Raw genomic sequence first — 21,924 nt, 5'->3', positions numbered from 1 at the left:
ACCACATCCGTAGCACGTAGACGTTTAACGGGAACGAGTCTTATTTTGAAATGTTTCAGACTGCGAAGTAAACCAGCCGATGAGCAAAAACAACGACTAACATGCAGCCCATCGGAAATGAAACTGAACGTAACCGATCACCCGTGTTCCGGTGAAGACGTCGCGTCTCTCCTCTCTTTGGTGCCATAACTTGTTTAGAGTTGCAAACAATCCCAAATCCTCTCCTCTGTGCATCTAACACCCCCCCCCCCCCCCACACACACACACACACACGCTGCTGCATCGACCACATGTGCTCAACATCAGGAGTAATGGTAAAAAATGAGATGATGTCCAGTTTTGCTGCAGTTACCAGGAAGAGAATGTTGTTTTTAAGCTACCACCGTAGCTTCGTTGCCCCACGTTGATCTTTATGGGCATGAATACTGAAGTAGGGTTGGGGTAAGTAGGGTTGGGGTTGGTCAAGTCAAACACGGGGTTAGTAATCTTGGTCCAGGACTCCATGTTGGTAGAGGCCGTTTCTGCATCCAGCAGTACGGAATCAGACGTCTGAACTATGATGCCAGGAGGGTAAAAACGTGCAGAAGTGGCGTATCAAGCGTTTGCATTGAAATGGGAAACAAAGCGGCTGTTTTATGACTTCAGCTGTAGTGATAAGGCAGGTGTCAGCGTGCAGCTAGAGCACAAACCTTCACAAGTGTCAGGTATACGCAGCAAGTACGACTAAAGGCACACACACACACGACGGACCGTAACCCGATGAACTTCCCGGAACTCCTTCCTCCTTCAGCACACGTGGCCACATCGCAGGCGGGGGTCGGTCGCAGGGGTGTTTGAACGTGGTCTGCCGCTTGAATAAGACACATTTTATATAAGAAGACATTAAATACATTCAGAAAAACAAGCGGCGAGCTCTACGTAGCACCACTTCTACAAGAATAACTTAAACCTAAAGTAATCCACCAGGTTCTGTTCTGTCCACCGACCCGAACTCAAACACATACTGTATATTTACAATGACAAGAGAAAAATGCATATTTGATTGCAAAGTCGACAGCAGCAGGTGATGATTGACTTCTGTGGACACAGACCACGTCTGTTCATGGACAGGACTGTCCCTACGACTGGGCTTCGTTCGTTTTTAACAACAGACAGCCCAATATGTCCTCCCAGCAGACAGACACGAGAGGAAGTCGGTGTTCGGTGAGCGTGGCGCTGCAGCAGCTAAAACGGAGCTCCCCTTCGGGGTCGGAAGTCTCACTGGGACGGTTGTGGGCAAACATTAGGACACGGTGACGGCCGTGGAACGCCTGAAGCCAACCACATCCTCTCTTTTCTTCTCGCTGTCGCAAGTTTACGCTGCAGTGATGAGAAGACAACACGGGTGCGATGAAGAGCTTTGCCTCGGACAGATGACTTTCACTCATGCCGTCCGCTTCGTCACGTCCAGAGGGGCCTCGTCTCCTCTCCTCCAGCGGGGAGTTCTTTCTCCGCTGTGAAACGTAGATCACCATCAGTGACACGTCTGTTCACCAGTCCTGACTATAAACACTGACTCAGACTTACAGATTAGAGATTAGTCTCTGGGATGATGTCGGTTAGGGAAATGACGTCTTCGTTTCCAGACACGTTTCCTGAATTATCAGCTTCGTCTCCAAAACTGGTACGAAGAAAAGGTAGTTAATGACTTCTACACCCTCAAGAGAAACATCTAGAGTGAGCCGGAGAGAACGTGTCTGCAGAAACCAGCAGGAAGCTGGGCTGACGTTCCTGAGGTCCAGCGACCAAAGTGGAGCACCAGACCAGAGACAGATCATCTGCTGCTGTGGCCTCCAGACTCTGGACCTCTCCCCCCGAGCCGGAGAGCCGCTGAAGACTCACCTGTTGAGGCTTGGTTGTGTCCTTTGGTTGACCCTTCATCACTACCTCCTCCTCATGCTGTTTGTCTTTTCCCAGATCCACTGACTGCCTCTTTCTTATCCGTTTTCCCTTTCCTAACATTTTTATGGTATTTGTTAATAATTTGATTTTTGTTCTTGTGATCTTCTGCTTTGATCTTAAAGGAGGTGTAAACTGTGTTTTACTGGAGCTTTTATTGCCATATTGCTGAAAATGCTCTGAACAAACCAACAACAACAAATAAATGAACGTTTTTGTCAAAACGGATCATTTTAATCGCCTCTGAGATGCATCATACTGGAAAAAACTCATCAGCAGCAGTAGCTCAGGAGGTAGAGTGGGTTGCTTCATGGGTTCGATTCCAGCTCCCAGCAGGGGTATTCTGCTGTTGTGTCCTTGGGCAAGACACTTCACCCAACTTGCCTGTGTTGGTGGTGGTCGGAGGGGCCGACGGCGCCAAAAGGCAGCCTCGCCTCTGCCAGACCGCCCCAGGGCGGCTGTGGCTACATAGTAGCTCACCATCGCTGGCAGTGTGTGTGAAAACGTCTTTGAGTGTCCTAAAAAGCGCCATATAAGTTCTATGTATCATTATTATTATTATTATTATTATTATTATCTAATCAGTGTGAACGTCCCGTCCTTAATGACAGGATTATAACCCAATCATCAAACTGCTCCACTAACACACTCCTCCCTCTCTCCCTCTCTCCCTCTCTCTCCCTCTCTCTCTCTCTCTCTCTCTCTCTCTCTCTCTCTCTCTCTCTCTCTTCTCTCTCTCTCTCTCTCTCTCTCTCTCTCTCTCTCTCTCTCTCTCTCTCTCTCTCTCTCTCTCTCTCTCTCTCTCTCTCTCTCTCTCTCTCTCTCTCTCTCTCTCTCTCTCTCTCTCTCTCTCTCTCTCTCTCTCTCTCTCTCTCTCTCTCTCTCTCTCTCTCTCTCTCTCTCTCTCTCTCTCTCTCTCTCTCTCTCTCTCTCTCTCTCCTCTCTCTCTCTCTCTCTCTCTCTCTCTCTCTCTCTCTCTCTCTCCTCTCTCTCTCTCTCTCTCTCTCTCCTCTCTCTCTCTCTCTCTCTCTCTCTCTCTCTCTCTCTCTCTCTCTCTCTCTCTCTCTCTCTCTCTCTCTCTCTCTCTCTCTCTCTCTCTCTCTCTCTCTCTCTCTCTCTCCTCTCTCTCTCTCTCTCTCTCTCTCTCTCTCTCTCTCTCTCTCTCTCTCTCTCTCTCTCTCTCTCTCTCTCTCTCTCTCTCTCTCTCTCTCTCTCTCTCTCTCTCTCTCTGTTTTTACAGGACCAGAGCGTTTGCAAAACGGGATTTGCCGCGGCTCCCTGGGGAGGATAAAGGTCGTTTATAAGATCAGACCGTGGCGGTAATGTGGCGCAATCGTGGCAATTTTATAAAAGATCAGGTGATGGCGGCATAAAGGGGGTATGGGGGCGGTCTCTGCGCTGCCACAGACCTCCGTTTATCTTGGACATAACTTGCTTTTTATTGCGATTGAAGCCGTGATCGTTAAGTTTTTTTAACAATCAGCTCCTAAAGACGTCTGTCCCCATCAGTCTCTGGTGATCTGAGCTTCAGCTCTAGCAGAGAGGCTCGTGGAGCGCTGCGGTGCTCCAGTTTGCCATCTCAGCTGATTTTGTTCAAAAAGCAAAACTTATTGCCCGTGTTTACTTTCATTTTCAATAAATTTGCCAGCTGGAGCTCAGCAATAACTCCCCACATCATCATGACATCTGCCTCTGCTGCGCCAGGGCGCATACGACAGACCATTACCGCAATATTACTACCAAGCGAGGCGGAACGAATGCCACAAAATTCGCGCAACACCATGCCGGCGTGGTGTGTCTTATAAAAAGAGCTTTTCTCTCTTGCTCATACCCCACTATGTGCACAGATTCCATGTTCTCAGCTTGGAGCAGCTCAACAGGAAGCAAGGCCAGAGCCAGGCTAGCTATATTAGCTAGCATGCTAAATTTCTGTCTGTATATGTAGCCTCAGTGGATGCAGTGAAGGAGATTTCCAGTGCAACAAGCCCGCCCACCCCACTGGAGCTATAGGCCTCAGTAGCTTCTCTAGCTTTAGCTTTCAGTGGGAACGGAGTCCAGAGAAGTCCTGAGCATCACCGGGCTCTGAGGAGTCCATCAGACGCCCGGAGGCTCTGTGGCATGACGGCGTTACGTAGGCGTGTTACGTTAGGAGAAAAGGTGCAGCATCCAGCACTCTCCTGTATTCTGGAGGTGTGTTTTAGGGGAGGAGTCTGAAGAAAGGGGGTTGGACCTTTAGTTGTGCTCCATCTTTGATACAAAACTTACTCTAAATTTGATGTGTTTAAAGCTGATTTGGAAAACTGGCCAGTGTGAGACGATTTCCCAGCTAAAAACTCAAACAGAAGGACTTTTCCTCTCCGGTGAATTCAAACATGAGTAATAAGGCACAATAAAAGCTTTTTCCAACTGGAATACCGAAGCTAAATTCCTTGTAAATGGAATTTTACTTGGCCAATAAATCTGAAGTCTGAATCTGAAATCTGAATAAAAATCCAGCTTTCCCATGAGACCATGATCAGCGTTTCCTTCCTACAGCTCTGGAACATGTGCGGTACCTGCGGGAGATTCCCTGCTCGTGCTCCGTGTTTGCCGGTTTGTGCACTTCCACTCCAACAGACCTGCAGAGGGAACTCTGGGTGAGGCCGGAAGAAGATGGATAAAAACGTGACTAGAGTAGTGAATTTACCGTAGCGGAGGCGAGGCGGAGGAAACTCCTGTGCTGCCTAGTGATGAGGTGGACAGGTTGCCCTCATCGTTGGGGTTATCTACCAGCGGGGGGGTCCTAGGAACCAAATCTGGTTTGCCTGACTGGATTCCTGAGGAAAATACAGCAAACCGCATCAGGAACCGGCTGAATCCGGACTTTACCACGATCAATAACCAGAAACAGATGGATCCTCACCGCTGTCGGCCTCTGACTCGGTGCTTCTAAAATGACTGAGATAGACGAGTCTGGAGTCCCCGGCTGACTGTCCTGTTGTGTGGGAGAGCGGGGTGGGAGCCCCCAGAGTAGCGGCCCTTCTGAGCCCCCCTTGACCTCCGCTGCGACTCTTCTTGGAAGGGGATGGCTTGACTAGGAATGAATTAAAACACAATTCACATCAAGTGGTTACTGGAAATCCAAGATATAAAAAAAACGACGTTTTTACAGAAGGTGTGCGTGTCTGCAGACTCACGTGGGATTTTCTTGAACACCGTGTTGCACATGAACTGCTGGAAGCGTTCTGCGTAGAAGCCAGGTCTGTGGACCGAGACGGTGTCCTGAAGAGGCACAGAGGCTCAAAGACCAGCCAGGCTGCACACATCTAACCACCATGTGACTTTAGAAGACACGAGCTTACCCCGTCATGGACCAAGGCTTTCCAAGAGTGTTCCAGCTTCTTAATAAACCTGAAGAGTAAAACAGAAGCTGTAGCCACGCTGACTCCTAGCTCGTGTGCAGCAAGAGTCGTTTGAACGCTAACGCACCTGTAGGACTGGAGAATATCTATGATGCCGATATAAATGAGCAACCGCTCCCCTTTTGCATTGCGAGCTGGGATCCCCCCCACACTGGAAATTCAAAGGCAGAGAATCGTGTTACATCATTTATCTGTGATGTCATCGCTGCAGATCGGACTACCAACGGAGATCTGCTGGAGGTCAGACTCACTGGTCCTCTGAGTCTAAAGCTCCCTTCCCCCGAGCCTCCCCCTGGATGGACTCCATGGCTGTGCAGTACAGGCTCTTCTGGGCTTGAGGCCGACGCTGGTCTGGAGTCACTGGACCCTCCAACACCACTCGGTCTCCTGCAGCGGCCCCACCGCGCTCACGCTCCCGACTCGCCTGGTCTATGTTGTGGATGCCCATTAGCAGACTGTAGTCCATGATCTTGAAACTCTGTAAGAGCTAAATAAAAACATCCATATTTTTACTTTCAGTGAGCTGGAGAAGCTAAATAACAGCAGAGAGTGCAGGCGGATGTAAATGTGCTGCTGGGGAACCCACGTGAGCTTTAACACACAAGAGCCATCAGTAGGGTTGGGCATCGATTGGAACCGGTTCCAACTGTTCATTTTTCCCAGAATCGTTCAAAGTTTTTTATTTCGATTCCTAGAATGCCGACGGAAGAGGAATCCGCGGCCGATCTCCGTGAAAAAACAAACAAATGTGATCTGCAAATTGTGATCAACGCTTTTCAGAGCTGATCACACCAGCTGTCTGTGTGCAGCACGAGTCCCCCCTCCCCCGCCCAGATATAAACAAACGCGTCTGCCGAACTTTTACTCCGTAACGTAAACGTTAACTCCTGCAGCGTAGAGGAAACGTGTTAAATACGTCAACACGGTGGGTTTAATAGAAGCTTTAAAGAACAAACTCTGGACGTGTGAGGTGAGTTTGTCTCACTGCAGAAATAAAAACACACACGGAGCGTCAGCGGTCAGACGCTGCCGCTCACCAACACTCGTGTGTGTGTGTGTGAGTGTGTGTGTGTGTGTGTGTGAGCGTCAGAAGGCTGAACAATAACCTGTAGAATAATTAAAGTCATCATGCTAGAGCAGCTTCTCTGTGGTGGACCACACCAGCTTCTGCCACAATAAATAATAATAATAATAATAAATAACATTTTAATTTCCTTTCTGAACTATTTCTGTTGAGTTTTAATGTTTAAAATCTGTTAGATTGTTACTGACAGCAGCTACATTTCTGTTGTGACTGAATGCTGCTGCAGCATGGAGGTGTAGTTCTCCGTCATCCTGGACGTGATCATCCTGAGAGTTTCAGCTGAACACAGCTGGATGTGTTGGAGACATTTAGCCTCTCATCCCAGAGGCTGCTTCCACACTTTGGTCGTGGTCAGAAACAAACACACGGGCTGTGCTGCAAGTCTTTTTCTTTTTTCTCCAAAACACGTTTTTGTCTAAATGAAGGTGATGTTGTTGTTCATAGAGTTAAAATTCATGTAGAAGTTAAGATGATTTCATCAAGGAGGACCTGTGGTTAGCTGGCTCATGTAAAACATGTCATGTCTTCAAAGAATCGGGATCGGGAATCGATAGGAACCGGAATCGAAACGAGGAATCGGAATCGTTCAAAATCAAACGATGTCCAACTCTGTCCATCAGTCTATAAAAACACAGACAAGCATCTCACCAAGCAGTCCCTCTGAATGGTCTTGCACAGGGCGTTGAAGTTGTCCGCCTCCAGCAGAAGGCCCTCGGGCAAGTCCTGGATGAAGTCCAGGTCTTTGTAAGTAGGAACAGCCTTTTCTCTTTCCTTCAGAGAAGCTCGTCTCTTATAGGTGGAGCCCTTCAAGTCGTATTTCAGGTGCATGGGGACGATCCGAGGGAGAAGATTATTCATAACCACGATACGGATGTTCTTCCCCCCCGCCTGAACACAATACAGGCCGTAGAACTTGGGTAGCAGGGTGCGTTTGTTTTGGTTTATATTCTGAAAGGGACACAAACAAACAAACAGTTAGAATGTTTGTTTGTGACTAACATTAGAAATCACATTTCATGGGTAACACTTTACAATAAGGTACGCAACATGGTGCTTCGTTACTAGAGAAGGACTTAGGGGGAAGCATAGGTAGTTAACCAGTAGTTACTGGTGACCACCCAGCAGTCTTATTCAGGGTCTAATAGGTAGTTATCTATGAAAGCCATAAGGAACAAATCCCAGATGAATGAGGTGCCTGTGGACTCTCTTTTGTAAACTTCATGAAGGATGCAGATGATTAGCAACATCACAGTGATTTAACATCCCTGTTTCATCTTGATTTCACTCGTCTGTCACTTTGTCGTCCACGGATGATGTGGTCCTCCTAGCTCCATCCAGCTCTGACCTTCAGCTCTTGCTGTGTAGGTTCGCGGCCGAGTGTGAAGCGGCTGGGATGAGGATCAGCACCTCCAAATCTGAGACTATGGTTCTCGACCGGAAAAGGGTGGCTTGCCACCTCCGGGTCGGGGGAGAGGTCCTACCTCAAGTGGAGGAGTTTAAGTATCTCGGGGTCTTGTTCACGAGTGAGGGTAGGAGGGATCGGGAGATCGACAGGCGGATGGGTTCGGCGTCTGCAGTGATGCGGACGCTGAGCCGATCTGTCGTGGTGAAGAGGGAGCTGAGCCAGAAAGCCAGGCTCTCGATTTACCGGTCGATCTACGTCCCAATCCTCACCTATGGTCATGAGCTTTGGGTAATGACCGAAAGAACGAGATCGCGGATACAAGCGGCCGAAATGAGTTTCCTCCGTAGGGTGGCCGGGCTCAGCCTTAGAGATAGGGTGAGGAGCTCGGACATTCGGGAGGGACTCGGAGTAGAACCGCTGCTCCTCCGGATCGAAAGGAGCCAGTTGAGGTGGTTTGGGCATCTGGTCAGGATGCCTCCTGGACGCCTCCCTGGGGAGGTGTTTCAGGCATGTCCTGCCGGCAGGAGACCCCCGGGTCGACCCAGGACACGTTGGAGAGGTTCCATCTCCAATCTGGTCCGGGAAGGCCTTGGGGTCCTGCCGGAGGAGCTGGTGGAGATGGCCGGGGAGAGGACGGTCTGGAGCTCCCTAGTTGGGATGCTGCCCCCGCGACCCGGACCCGGATAAGCGGAGGAAGACGACGACGACGACTTTGTCGTCCATCGTCAGCATCCGTCCATCTCGAGATGATGGAAAGTGAAGCCCCCTCCCAAGTACCTACTCAGGAACTAATCTGTACCTACTAGGTACTTAACCATTACTTATGTGTTGTTACACGGCCAGTTACCATAAAGACATTGAGCTCATTGTCTTTCATCGTGTGTGTGGTAATATTCCAGAGATGTGTGACCAAAATCCTGCAGGTTACAGTGGTACCCGGCTCAAATGTTTAGGGTACTTTTTTAAATAATCAGAAAAGTACACAAAAATTCACTTTTACATTTATAAACTTTGAAATCAACATGTAAAAACACTCTAAAACTACCTATTCTTCCTTGCTTCGTTACTCATGACCCCGTAAGTCGTTAACTAGTTACGAAGCACAATTTTGCGTACCTTTTATTGTAAAGTGTTACATACTTTTCAAAGTTAACGTGAAAAGTCACACGGTAATAAAACCTAGAACGACAGACGTGTTTTCTTTCGCACCACTGGAGAACTCCCCACCACCAGCTTCTCTCACCGCTGTCCTAAACTGGCTCACCATGAAGTAGCCCGGCAGGAGTTTCTGGAGAAACTCGGCCTCTTTGTGCTGGACGGTCTTGATGATAAACTCGTCGTCGCTGGAGACATAAAAGATGGACCCGCTGGCTCCGGGGTTGGACAGCTCGATCAGAGGCTCGTTACACAAAGAGTACTACAACAGAGAGAGCAGTCGTGGGTTTTCTGTTTATGCACCCTAAAGGTTGCTTTAAAACATATCTGAGATCACCCTCCTCGTTAGGTGGAAGCTTCTCTAATGCACACTTTAAAATGCAAGAGAAAAATAAATGGACACTTTGTACTTAAGACCACGGAGGCCAAAAAAAATCCTGCCGGGAAACGAAAACAAGAAAAGCCAGAGTTCTTGTTCCACCCTCTGTGTGACGAACGCTCAGAATGAATAAATAAACACAAACACAAAGAGCTGGCAGGAACTCTGACCAGGTAGTCGTCTGGACGGATGCCAAACATTTCTCTGAAGTAACGGAAAGCAATGGGAGCGTAGGTCTTAAAGCGAAAGTCACTGTAGTGATGAGCAGGGGTCAGGTTGCTGCCTTCACTGGAAAAATAACGAGATGTCCATTAGGCTTAAATGCTCTAATTCAGTTTTCTCGATTATTGTAGCTTATGCTACCGACCTTGGGAAGAAGATGCTTTCAACCACCACGAAGTCCTGCATGAGAACATCTCTCTCTGCCTTTTGGCTCAAGCTGCCCACCGTGTGAGCGATGCCCAGCTGGATGGCACCTTTCAGGGCAGATGACGTGGTCTAAGGCGCTCAGAGGAGAAATAAAGTTAAGACAGGAACAAATCCAATCCAATTTTATTTATATAGCGCATTTAAAAACAGCATGTCAGTTGACCAAAGCACTGCACAGAGTTAAACCTAAACAGCCATTCAAACTCACATACATACACATTAAAACACAGATAGAAACGGTCATAAAATAGAAACACCTAAACTCAATACAAACGTTTCAAACAGCCAATAAAAACAGAAGTCAGTAAAACAGAAGAGAGTCACAGCATAAAAGACCGATCACTGACCAAAAGCTAAATTAAAGAAATGTGTCTTCAGGCTGGATTTAAACTGTGCCAGTGAGGAAGCCTGGCGTACCACCAGAGGGAGTGCGTTCCAGAGTCTGGGAGCAGCAAAGGCCAACGCACGCTCCCCACGAGCTTTATACTTCATTTTAGGGACTTTGAGCAGTAGATGATCAGCAGACTTTAGTGACCGGGGGGTGGGGGGTGGATGTAGGGGGTGAGCAGCTCTGACAGGTATAAGGGGGCTAGACCATTCAGGGCTTTGTAGGTAAAAGTTAGAACTTTGTGTTGAATTCGAAATTGCACAGGAATCCAGTGTAGATCCGCCAGAATGGGAGTGATGTGGCAGCGTTTATTTGCATTGGAAAGAAATCTGGCTGCAGCGTTCTGGACTTTCTGCAGACGATTTAGGACAGACACATTTACACCAATTAGAACTGAAACAAATGTCGCTTAACCAAACTGACTTGGGTCTAGGGTCGTCACGGTGTGAAAATGTAACCTCACGGTTATCGTGACCAAAATTATCACGGTTTTCGGTATTATCGCGGTATTTTTCTAAACGTGTTACATTTTCAGACAACTACATAAACCCTGTATATCAGGAAAATATTGTCCTCAGTTTGTGTCTAAATTTAGCCTAAAATGTGTTATTTTGTAATTATGTTGTTTATTTGTTTACATTTTTCCCTTTTAGTCATCAAAATACCAATATTTGCCCATAACCTCTTATTTTTTGTCTGTTTGATGTCATCATTTAAAAAATATATCAGATCAGATCAGATGATACTCAGTACTCAAGTAGGGTTGTCACGGTAACCGGTGTAGCGGTAAACCCCGGTAAAAAAGTTGAAAATAATAATAACCGTCTTGTTTAAAAACAATATATATCTCGGTGGATTACCGTGGCTGCGGTGTAGGCGCGGTGACCCTTACCAGCCACCGTATCATCTGCTGAAGTTGCCGGCGGCACATGCGCACTTTGTTGTTTACAACCAAAACTTTCTTGAAGCTAAAGCTGAAATAATGGCCAAAGGAGGAGACGGCAGCGCTCAGGACATTTATTATCCCTCAAAGAAGACAAAGTGGGAAGTACGGGCATTTTTTGGATATCTGAAGAATGCCGAGGGACAGTTGATAGAAGACGGCTATCCTGTTTGCAGCACGTGCAGAAAAAGTGTCTGTGAAAGGCAGCAACGCTTCAAACGGCTGTAGAAGAATAAACACCTGTGTCGTCTTGTTGTTCAGTGCTGCAGGTATCTAAACAGCACTCACCTTTTTGTACGTGGTCTCCCCTGTTGTAGTCTCAACGCCCCGGTGCCCAATCGTCTTCTTCATACTCTGGGTTGTGCTCGAGGATCCAGGCATCTGAGGAACGGGACAACAAACACACGATCAGACGGGTGTGTTTGTGGGTGTAAAGACAGAAACCAAACAGCTAACTGTTTACCACCAAAACCTAGCATCTTACCTCTGCAGGGGCCATTCTCCGAATGCTGCTGGTCCCTGAATGCAAAAAGGAAGGATTACTCTGTGATGCGTAACATAAAGGAGGACTTTTCTTGGGAGAAAAGCTCGAGAAATCACGTGCTTCGTTTTACAAACCATGCTGTAACCAGAACAATAAGAGTAACGCTGGTTAAGATGATTTTGGAGGCGTTGGTCTGCTAAAAATACGTGTTAGATAATTAGCTGGGTTATTTTCAGCAGTGGCTGACGACTGTTAGGGCACCGATGAGGCCCGACCTACATGTGGCCGCAGTCACCGACTGCTGCGTTCGATACACCAGCAGCCTGAACTGGAGCCGCTTTTCCCCCGAGCCGGCTGCTCCATATTCATCAACCCTCCGAGGATGTGTGTCAGCGTGGCTAAGTCCTCACAGAGAAAACGGTTCCAGTTCAGCTCGATTCTGAATGTTCTCCAACCCCAGAACAGCCACGAATGTTTTCTACAGTTAGGTCCTTCAGAGAAGTCACCAAGCCGGAATGCTGAAGAGATATTTAAGAAATTTAGAGAAGCATTCCTATGGACAAGCTATGAAGAATTTCTAATAGAGGTGTAAAGAGACGACTGTTTGGAGAGTTTTCACCTAACAGAACCAACAACTAACCAAAAACCGATGGCATCGATAACGTTTCTAAAACACATTTGCATGATCTGTTGTAAAACTTGGAAATTGATTCAGGATGAGAGAAAACCCTTCGGATTATGGATAGTCCCGGTATGTCGGGCCGATTTTTATCATTTTTTAAATACATATCAGAATCGTCCGGCACTCCTCTGTAGTGGAGCCCATTTAAAGTGTTTGTTACGGAATATTGTTTAAAGCAGGGGGTGTCAAACTCAAACTCACACGGGGCTGAAATGAAAATCTGGGACGAAGTCGAGGGCCGAACTTCATATTTTTTGAAAAAGTGACGGCAAATTAGCACATTTTCTTTATAAACATATATGCAATTTTGAACCTTTAAATTTGGAAACAAACTTATTTCATTAACACTGAATGTGGAATAACCAAATTACACACGAGCAAGTCAGTTTTAAATAAAAGGCATCAGAGGTATTCATTACTTGTGGTTTAATCAGCATTTTTCAAATCTATTCAGGATTTATGTTTTCTTGTTTATTCATTTTTCTTATTTTTATTCTCCTTTTGTTCTCCTGTAATACGTGTCATCGCTGCTGTGACGTCTAGCTTTCCCCACTGAGGAACAATAAAGGGATTTTCTATTCTATTCATCTATCTGCAGCCTTTCCACTTCCTGTTTACTGTAGGTTAAATCTTTTCTCACGGGCCAACAACAACATAAAAATATCATTTATCTTGAATGAAAATTCAATATATCACCTGTTAACTTTCATGTTTTGAGCAGAAAAAGAGCATAAAACCAACATATTTAAAGCTCAGTTTGCTCCACTGGTTTACTGTGATGCTCACCTGTTCCAGCCAGATACCTGCATCATGGGGTTGATCTGAGCTGAGGAGGAGACTCCTGTTGTTTTGTTCATCTTCATCATAATAATGACAACATTAGATGACAACAGGTGCTCACATAGGTTTGTGCTGATGAACATGTCTGAGCAACTTGACCACGATGTTGTGTGTCGGGGAGGAAAAATAACAACTACAGCAGCCACAGAGTCGTGCTGGTTTGAGCGTGTCGCTGCTCGCTGGAGTTATATCAGCTCTGTCTGGAAGTTAGTTGGAAAACTTTCTCTTTCAGTTGTGAACACATTACTGAGCGGTTAAAATCTCTGTTTCTGGGCTTCAACGTCGGCAAGTAGCTGAGTAAACTTGGCACTGAGTGAGAGGAGTGTTTAGTTTGTCCGAGACAGCGGACCTGCAGACACCGGTGTTAGTACAGGATCTGCTCGGGTGCAAGATCGGCTCGGGTTCCGTCGACTGCCAATGACGTCAAAGTAGTTGATTGGCTGAACAGGAACCTTACGGAATTACGTAATCACGTTACGTTGGTCCGGGCAAATCTTTCTGTTGGAAAGATGGACAACTTTTACAAAGAAATCCATCATTACCTCTTTGAAAAAACACTTTTAGCATAGAGCTGCATGTATATTAGGGCTGAACGATTAACTGCATGTGCAATTAAATTGCGATGCGACAAAAGGAGATTTTCTAATTGCAAAGGCTGCAATTTGGCAGCACGTGGTTAGCACAATGCTAATATACATGGAAAAACCCATAGGAATGCTAATGCTAATATCACCAATTACATTCTTACAAATTATGATTTAGAAACGTGCCAAATGATTACATCTGGAGTCTAATAGAAAGTAAAACTACCATCAATCAAATAAGTACAGACAGGTATTTTAGTAAAGCCAGAAAACTTTTAACTCCAGAATTTTGGCTAGCAGCTATGAGCGTAACTGAACTACGCATGGACAAGACGTTAAAAACTCTAAACACAAAATACTTCAATAAACGGGACACACTTCTTTCCTGCAAATACAATTTCACAGGTGTTGCTAATACCTATGATCCTTCAAGGGATGTGCTCAAAGAGGAGTTCAACATTATGAATAAAATATAGTGTTTTATTTTACAAATACCATTATAAACACAAACTTACGTCGTAAGAAACATTATTTTAATAACGAAACTGCTAAATTCTTTCCAACAGTATAAAGATGTGCAGTGTAATTTGTCCGAGTGGATTTGCCGTACTTTGACGTCATCGGCAGTCGAAGGACCCCGAGTCAATCTTGCACCCGAGCAGATCCTGTACCGACACCGGCAGCAGACTCTGGAAAAAACACAAAGGAGGGGGCGCTTCAGCTCCGCGTTTACGCCACAAAGCATCATGGGAGTTGTAGTCTTTGCAGTAAAAACGGCCAGCGGGTCAGTTTTAATATATTTTTGATGTTTATCTCGTGGGCCACATAAAAATGCTCGGCGGGTAGGGCTGTAGCAAAGCCTCGATGACGTTGACGGCTCGATTCTAAAAATTCGTCGACGTCAGATCCGGTAGTCGACGCACCACGCCCACTTGTTGCATCCCCAGGAGTTTGTAAATAGAGGAGGAATCTGCATGTTTTTCCTCTAGTTTGCCCTCTTCTCCGCCTTCACTAACATCTCCGCCAAATACCGAAGACCCGGAACAACGTCCGTCCGCTACTAGATTCCTTTCCTGTTTTGCCCGCCTTCGTCTCCCGGCAACGGACAACAACTTCCGGGGTCAGATGCGCTGCTTCGTCTCTACCGCAGATGTAGAACATCACCGGGAGCGTTTCTCCCTTCATAAGGGAGCTTCTTTCAGACATTAGGAGAGCTGTTTTGGTGGTAGCAGTCTCTCCTCCGTGCTGGTCTGTTTGCTGCTGGGTATTTTTGGTTTATTTAAACTTGGTAACTTGAACTTAACGTTGATAAAGCTACTGTTAGCGTTTTCGCTAACAGCTTCTGGCATTTGGATAAGCGGTTACGTTTTGGTTTAGAGTTCATCTTTTTTGTGGCGTAGATCTCCCTGTTATTACATTTAGAGTGTTGTGGGTTTTCGGTTTAGTTTAAAATATCACCTTGAGTTTGGTTTAACCACCCAGTTTAGAGTTTGGACCTTTGGAGATCCTTATTTTGGTCCAGAAACCAGTAATCTTTGCCCAGTGGGACATCCCTACTTATTAGTACTTTTGTTTTAATTCCCCACAGGCAGAATTAGTTTTATTATTCCCAACCTGTGGATGGAAAGATTTATGTTTTTTTGTTGTTGTAAATCAAGCCGGTCATCATTTTCAAATTCACAATCAAAGATGCTTTATTAATCCCAGAGGGAAATTAGTTTCAGTACACACAATTATTAGAATTGATGTCTGTGGTCATTCGCAACCCGAGTCGCGCTACCTTAATTAACTTTCAATAGAGACGAATGTCCATAGAACTTTTTTAACTGTAGTTCTTTCATTTGTGAAATCAAAGCCATTTGAATTTTTTTGGCGAGTGCTTGAATTTTGAGGCCTGGCCCCGACCCCTCAGTATTTACAAAAAAGTCAATTTTATTTTCTCATTTCAATCATCCATCCCTTCTGTTCGATCGCACACTATTTTTGAGACAATCGTGCAAAAAACGACCAAACTGTTCAACCAAATATAGACCCTACAAATGACCAAAACGGGGTCAAAATCGCTACTTTTGTCCAAAATGGCCGACTTCCTGTTTGATGTTGACCATGGGTGCAAGAGACTTTTCTGTGCGTATTGTTGAGTTCTACAAGTGTACCAAATATCATCACTCTACTATAAAAAAAGGTTAAAGCGGAGGGGAATTTTTAATTTTCCTGGGGGCGCTCTCGAGCCACTTTTTTAGCAACCTTCACATCGCCTTTGAAAATCGTAAATTTCACGCACTTTCTATATTGGGCCAGAATTTGGTGAGTTTTTGGATATGCTAAGCTAAGAGCCCCAAAAAGCCATTCCAAGACGCAGAAGAAAAAAAATAAACAGAGCAGATACAATAGGCCTTCGCTGCTCGGGCCTAATAATTAAGCAAGATCATTTAATTCCATGCATCTCTCCTCAGTTAGGAGGGACACACAATCCAGCAGGAAACGACGAGCAGTCGTCTGCCCACATTCCCTCGCATTATGTAAAACAACCACTACTCATGCAGTTCCTGCTCTGGCACGCAGAAACACACACACACACACACACCCATGCAGGTACCTCGCTGCAATGCTCTCCTCCAGAACTGAGTCCTAATGTCTGTGGAGCAGGACAAAGTCAGCAGCCTGTCTGAACAACGCTGATTGATGTTTGATCATCTTTTAACAAGCGCTGCAAACATTCAGACGACTAAACAGTGAAATTATAGAAGTTTCACGGTAGGTTGTGCACACCTGATCAGTGAATGAGTGCAACAATTAGGTCAGTGAAAAACAACTGAAATGCCAACTCTAGTTTTGTCACTTTGATATTTCCTCAAAGCTGATTGTTAAACTTGTTAAAACACACACTGTGTGTAAGATTTAGGACATGGAGTAGTCCCACCTAACCACTTAATGACCGCAGCTCATCAGCAGTAGGGGTGGGAATCTTCAGGAATATCACGATTCAATTACGATTCAGGGAGCTCCGATTATTGATGCATCTTTCTCCTGCCTCACCTGGCTGCCAAGTGATTACGTGGTACTTAAGAAAAATATTTGTAATGATGAAACATTGATTTACTTCCAATATATTTTATCACCAGAAGTATCAGTGCAATCTTTTAAAGAAAAGAAGTGCTGTCGTTAACAGCTTCCAAACAAAATAGTGCTGGATGTCCAGTTGATTTGAACATGAATAACTGTTCTTTTTACAAAAATAAATACGATTAGACAACAAAACTTTGAGTATAAATACCCTTGACAAGAACTTCAATTAAATGTATAAATAAATGCATAAAACCGGGAAAAAATGGCGTACGTATGCAAATCTTTTGCAATAAAACTTGCTATGGGCTTTGTAATTCTGTTCGCCTTTTCCGACTTTGGTGGAAATTTTAACAACGCCTGCTCGATAGTTTTCTGGTTGGTGGCGGCAGCCGCAGCTACCGGCGGTTTTTCTCCTCCTCCGGGTGAAAACGACCAACGTGGTTTCTCATGTTTGTTGTGTTTCCAAAATATTTCAGTTTTGTTTTACACAACTTGCACACCATATGGCTTTTGTCTAGGGCCCTTTCCCCCTCAAACTCATAAAAACCAAAGTAAGTAAGTAAGTAAAAGTTATTTATATAGCACTTTCCACAGATAAAATCACAAAGTGCTTCACAACATACATGAAAAGGCAAAACAAGACAGGAGCACAAGGTCAACTTACATAAAAGCCTGTCTAAATAAACATGTCTTCAGCTGCTTTTTGAAAGAATCAACAGAGTCGGCCACACAAAGAAACAAGGGCAGGGCGCTCCAAAGTCTGGGAGCTACAGCTTGAAAGGACAGGTCCCCTCTAGTTTTAAATCTGGTCTTAGGGACCTGCAGTCGGTTCTGACCCGAGGACCATAGAGTGCGGCCAGAAGAGTGAGGGATTAAAAGGTCTGATAAATATTGGAGCTTGTCCATTAAGAGCTCTAAAAGTCAAAACAAAAATTTTAAAATCAATTCTAAACTTGACCGGTAGCCAATGTAAAGAAGATAAAACCGGTGTTATGTGAGCCCTTCTATTGGTTCCTGTTAAAAGCCTTGCTGCAGCGTTCTGGACCAACTGGAGACGACTGACATCTGATTTGTTAAAACAAGTAAAGATAGAATTACAATAATCTAAACGAAAGGAAATAAAAGCATGGATAATCATCTCCAAGTCCGATTTTGAAGTAAAAGCTCTCAATTAGGAAATGTTTCGCAAATGATAAAAGCAGTTCTTTACTAAATGTTTCGAGTGGCAGCTCAAAGACATGGACTGGTCAGAAAGAACACCAAGGTTTCTGAGACTGGTCTGGTCTGAGGAGCTCAGGGAACCGAGGTGTTGTTTGATTAAAAGCACTTTCTGTTCAGGAGCAATGATCAGTGTTTCAGTCTTGCTTGAGCTCAACTGAAGACAGTTACTGGTGGCTAGCCAGTCCTTGATACGCTCAATGCAATCAAGTAGGTCAGCTAACTTGTTAAACTCTGTGTCCTTGAAAGAGCAGTACAGTTGAATGTCATCCGCATATAAATGGTAGGACACATTAGTAAAGCTTTTAATAATCTCCCCAAGAGGGCAAATATATAAAAGAAACAAAATTGGGCCAAGGACCGAGCCCTGGGGAACACCGTGAAGCAAAGATATGACTTCAGACCTAATCTTGTTTACACATAAAGAGAATCTTAGGTGTGTTCATGCTGTGTCGTGGTTCTAATTCCATGCTGTCGTTCTTTTAACGAACGACAGCATGGAATAAAGAGAATGTTCTGTTATTTAAATAGGAAGAAAACCACTTCAGAACCGTACCAGAAAATTTTAAGTCATTGTGAAGTCGATGTAACAGAATTTTATGGTCAACCGTGTCAAAAGCTGAAGACAAATCCAATAAAACCAGTACAGTATATTGGCCAGAGTCTGCCGCCATCAGTACATCATGTAATTCCCTACGCTTGCTTTTAATGTTGGCGGTGCTGGCCGACATTCCTCAGTCAGCCATGTTGTCCTGTGCATATCGTAACCTTTCCATGGAAGCATCAGACTTCCTTTTAGCTGAGTTCCGCTTTTAGTGCCTCGTCATTAATAAAATCGATTTTTTACTTCTTTTAAATCGATTGATAATCGTTCATGTTCGCATCTTGGTTCATCTAAAAAAGGAGTTTATCTCCCATCCCTAATCAGCAGCAGTCCTGGCAAGAACAAATCGTCTGTTCCTGCCGTACACTCTAGTCCCTGCCAGCCTTGATCACAAGTAGCCTGCAGCTATGAGATAATGTGGGGCAAGAACATATTTTTAGCTCATTTTCTGCCAGTGAGGAGAATTTATTGTGTCTGACCAAGAGAGCCAGTAAAGATGGGAACATTGACAATGTTTTGACACTTGAGCGTCTTAAAGCTGTTATAGCGAATCTAGAACAAGCTAGGTTTTTAACGCAAACACGGTCACAGAACACTCACCCCTCCTGGGTTTCTTCCCTAAAACCGGATTTATAACTCTCCATCAGCTCCACGAGGGAGAGACGCGCACGCTCGGAGACGTTTTGCTTTCCGACTTTTTCCTCTCCTAGGGAGTGTTGCAAAGCAATTCCCCGCCAGGACAACCTGAGTTGGGTTGAGATTAACAATTCTTGTTTATATTGTGTTTTTTCTATTTAAGAGACTTTTTAACACGGACAAATTTGTCCCCCTTTCTAGTCCACCTCTTCATGCGCTCGCCACCTCTAAACCCACGTTTCCCGTGATTTCCGTCCACAAGTTAAATGATTACTGCATATTCTTACTCCTCCAGTCACAGATGAATAAAAAATTCCTATTTCTAGAGTTTCCGCGAGGTATTCTTCAAAGTGCTCTGTCTGCCACTAGATGTCTTCAGCTCTCTTTATTTGAGTGCATAATGGCGGTGCTGTTGACAAAAGCGGCATCCTGACCAATTACAAACTTGCATCCTCTGTCTCGTTGGACAGATATTTAGAAAAGTGGGGTCAACTCCTTCCGTTTTTGCGAATAATGGCGTTGCGTGTCTCCATCCTGACGCAGACGGAGCAGTATAAATAAGGTTCGAGATACTTCTGCTGGAACTGGAAACCTGTGATGCCGGATGAAACACGATAAAGCTAAACACCAGTATCCATTTTCTAGGTTAAAAACATTTTTTGTTGTCGGTGACTTCAGATGGTGTTTTTCTTTTTGGGACTCTGGTAGTTTGTCCTAAAGCTGAAGTGGTAGCAGCCACCTGTTTCTCCACCTCTGGGGTTATTGAGTGGAGAACCTCTCACACCGGTGGTGTTCTGGTGCTGAACACGTGAGTGTGTGATGAGTGGAGGACCCAGCGGGTTGGAGAGACCGACAACCAGATGGTCCAATGGTTGCTTTTGGTCTGAAACGTGTTCTTGGTGGGGGTTTTTAGACAAATGCAAGAGCACCATTTTATTAATTATTTCTGTTCATCTCCACAACATATTTATAGCTATGTTAGAACGTTGTTAAGAGGCACGGAAAAATGTTTTAAGCTAATTTGTTTTCCAAATTTGCCTTTCTAGCTAATTTGTTTTCCAAATTTGCCTTTCTAGCTTTATGTGAGACAGTCCGAGTCTGATTGGCTATTTTTATTGGGAAAATTCTGTTGTAAACAAACAAAAAAAACCTGAAGGCATCAACCTGTATGAAAATGAGCACAACCTGCCCTGCCTACTGTGGCTGAACAAAAACTACTGTTCAACACTTTGTTTGAAAGCACTTTCTAAATAAAGTTTTTATTAGTATTATTATTTAGGGTAAAGGAATGTCAAAAATGAATGACATCGACCTCTTTTAGATGATGCACCACATCATCAACTACAATGATGTCTTTCAGAGGCGGGAGATGACAAATGCAGTAATTACCATAAAATTAAGTGAGGAAGAGGAGTGAAACAGACGAGGAAGGCGAGGGGGTTACAGAGAAACTGGCATCGAATTCTTGTTCAGTTGAAAAATTCACCAAGCTATAATTCTTTATTTCTTCTCCAGTGCGCAGCAGCTCACCGCACCTTCGACATAACAGTAACATACCGGCGTTATAATAAAATCTAGCTAACGTTGACTTCAGATATTATTTTTAAGCATGTGCTCAAAACAGAAAGATGACTATATGAGCTGGGGTGCTTTTGTAACCACATGATCTCAATTTCCAACAAAACCACGGCTAAGGTTCATAATCCAGGCAGTAAAACAAGCTATCGCTCGGTTCGTTTGTTAGGCTGAAATCCTCGAAGCTAAGCGGCTACCGGCTAACCAGGACTTGAACACAACAGACGAAACATAAATCCGGTTTTATTGTTAGATTAGGTCCTGCTTGCCTTTTCGCGTTTTCTTTTTGAAAGAAAGAATGAGGAAGGTGTGTTGGCACGGTACCTGTCGGGACTGTTGATCCCGAGTCTGCGGTTCCAGCAGTCGCCATTTGTGCCGACGGTTGAATTGTGACGTTCCAGCTGCGCAGCAGCGCCCCCAGCGGACGGACGGAGAACGGCCTCTGCTTCTTTTGTTGAAGGTGTTTAAGGACAAAAATAGATTTCAGAGTTGTATTCGTAATTAAATAAGCTATAAATCTACATGCATCACTCAAAAAAATAAATTCATATGTTTTATTTATTTGGAAATAGGCCAATTTCACTCACTGAAAAGAAAGGAACTTGGCTGCTTTGATTATTTATTTTTTCAGTGGATTGAGATATTTTTAAATAATATTACGTAAAAATATATCGCGCCGTCCTTATAAATTATGAATGCACTTTTGAAATCCTATCCATTCGTTTCATTTTTTTAAAGGATATAACTGTTTTGATCCAGAAGGGGGCGCCAACACAACACTGGAAAGCACAAGGAAAGAAGGAAAGCAGAGTTTGCATTGATGGAGAAGATACGTTTTCAAAGTTTTCTTCTTTTATTTTACCAGTTACTCTAGTATTACATTATTTAAAAATGAAACACATTTTGTATTTAATTTACGGCACAGGCTACACTCTTTCATTGCAGCACAAAGGTCCTGGGTTGCATGCCCTCTGGATGCTCTAGTTTCCTCCCTTAGATCATAAACACATATGTTGGGTTAATCATCATCTCCTAATTAATTCTAGGTGTGTGTGAAAGGTTGAATGTCTATGTGGCTCTGTGATGAAACCGCCCAGTGATGGCTGCAGG

General features: G+C 44.6%; 1 protein-coding gene across 3 annotated transcripts; it reads right to left on the bottom strand.

The window, feature by feature from the left end:
* Nucleotides 1-1,308: 1,308 nt before the first annotated feature.
* pip5k1ab (phosphatidylinositol-4-phosphate 5-kinase, type I, alpha, b) lies at nt 1,309-21,252 on the bottom strand. Of its 3 annotated transcripts, none has more exons than XM_054741411.2 (17): nt 21,139-21,214; nt 14,323-14,401; nt 11,607-11,641; nt 11,411-11,503; nt 9,730-9,860; nt 9,533-9,650; nt 9,093-9,245; nt 7,072-7,371; nt 5,591-5,826; nt 5,407-5,490; nt 5,280-5,328; nt 5,115-5,199; nt 4,841-5,011; nt 4,625-4,754; nt 4,494-4,556; nt 1,567-1,660; nt 1,309-1,493 (listed from the first exon to the last, which is right to left on the bottom strand). In XM_054741411.2, exons 3-16 carry the CDS (start codon nt 11,619-11,621, stop codon nt 1,570-1,572), a joined length of 1,719 nt encoding a protein of 572 aa, XP_054597386.1. In that variant the 5' UTR covers nt 11,622-11,641; nt 14,323-14,401; nt 21,139-21,214; the 3' UTR covers nt 1,309-1,493; nt 1,567-1,569. The 3 variants fall into 3 exon arrangements, with proteins under 3 accessions (XP_054597386.1, XP_070407315.1, XP_015806121.1); XM_070551214.1 differs by lacking the exon at nt 14,323-14,401 and adding an exon at nt 16,312-16,350 and having other exon boundaries at nt 21,139-21,199; XM_015950635.3 differs by lacking the exon at nt 14,323-14,401 and having other exon boundaries at nt 21,139-21,252.
* Nucleotides 21,253-21,924: the final 672 nt, after the last annotated feature.

This window comes from Nothobranchius furzeri, chromosome 5 (genome assembly GCF_043380555.1).
Source record: "Nothobranchius furzeri strain GRZ-AD chromosome 5, NfurGRZ-RIMD1, whole genome shotgun sequence".
In the NCBI taxonomy this organism is placed as follows: Eukaryota; Metazoa; Chordata; class Actinopteri; order Cyprinodontiformes; family Nothobranchiidae; genus Nothobranchius; species Nothobranchius furzeri.
Note: the sequence above shows the minus strand (reverse complement) of the source record. Positions and strands in the feature narration are given on the sequence as shown.

What these genes read in the sequence shown, in the direction of transcription:
- pip5k1ab (XM_070551214.1), bottom strand. Translation starts at nt 21,184, where the DNA reads ATGGCGACTGCTGGAACCGCAGACTCGGGATCAACAGTCCCGACAG. An exon ending in GAGGAGAGCATTGCAGCGAG is followed by an intron (nt 11,642 to 16,311) that starts GTACCTGCATGG and finishes TTTTGCATTCAG; the next exon opens with GGACCAGCAGCATTCGGAGA. An exon ending in GAGCAGGGAATCTCCCGCAG is followed by an intron (nt 1,661 to 4,493) that starts GTACCGCACATG and finishes TCTTCGTACCAG; the next exon opens with TTTTGGAGACGAAGCTGATA.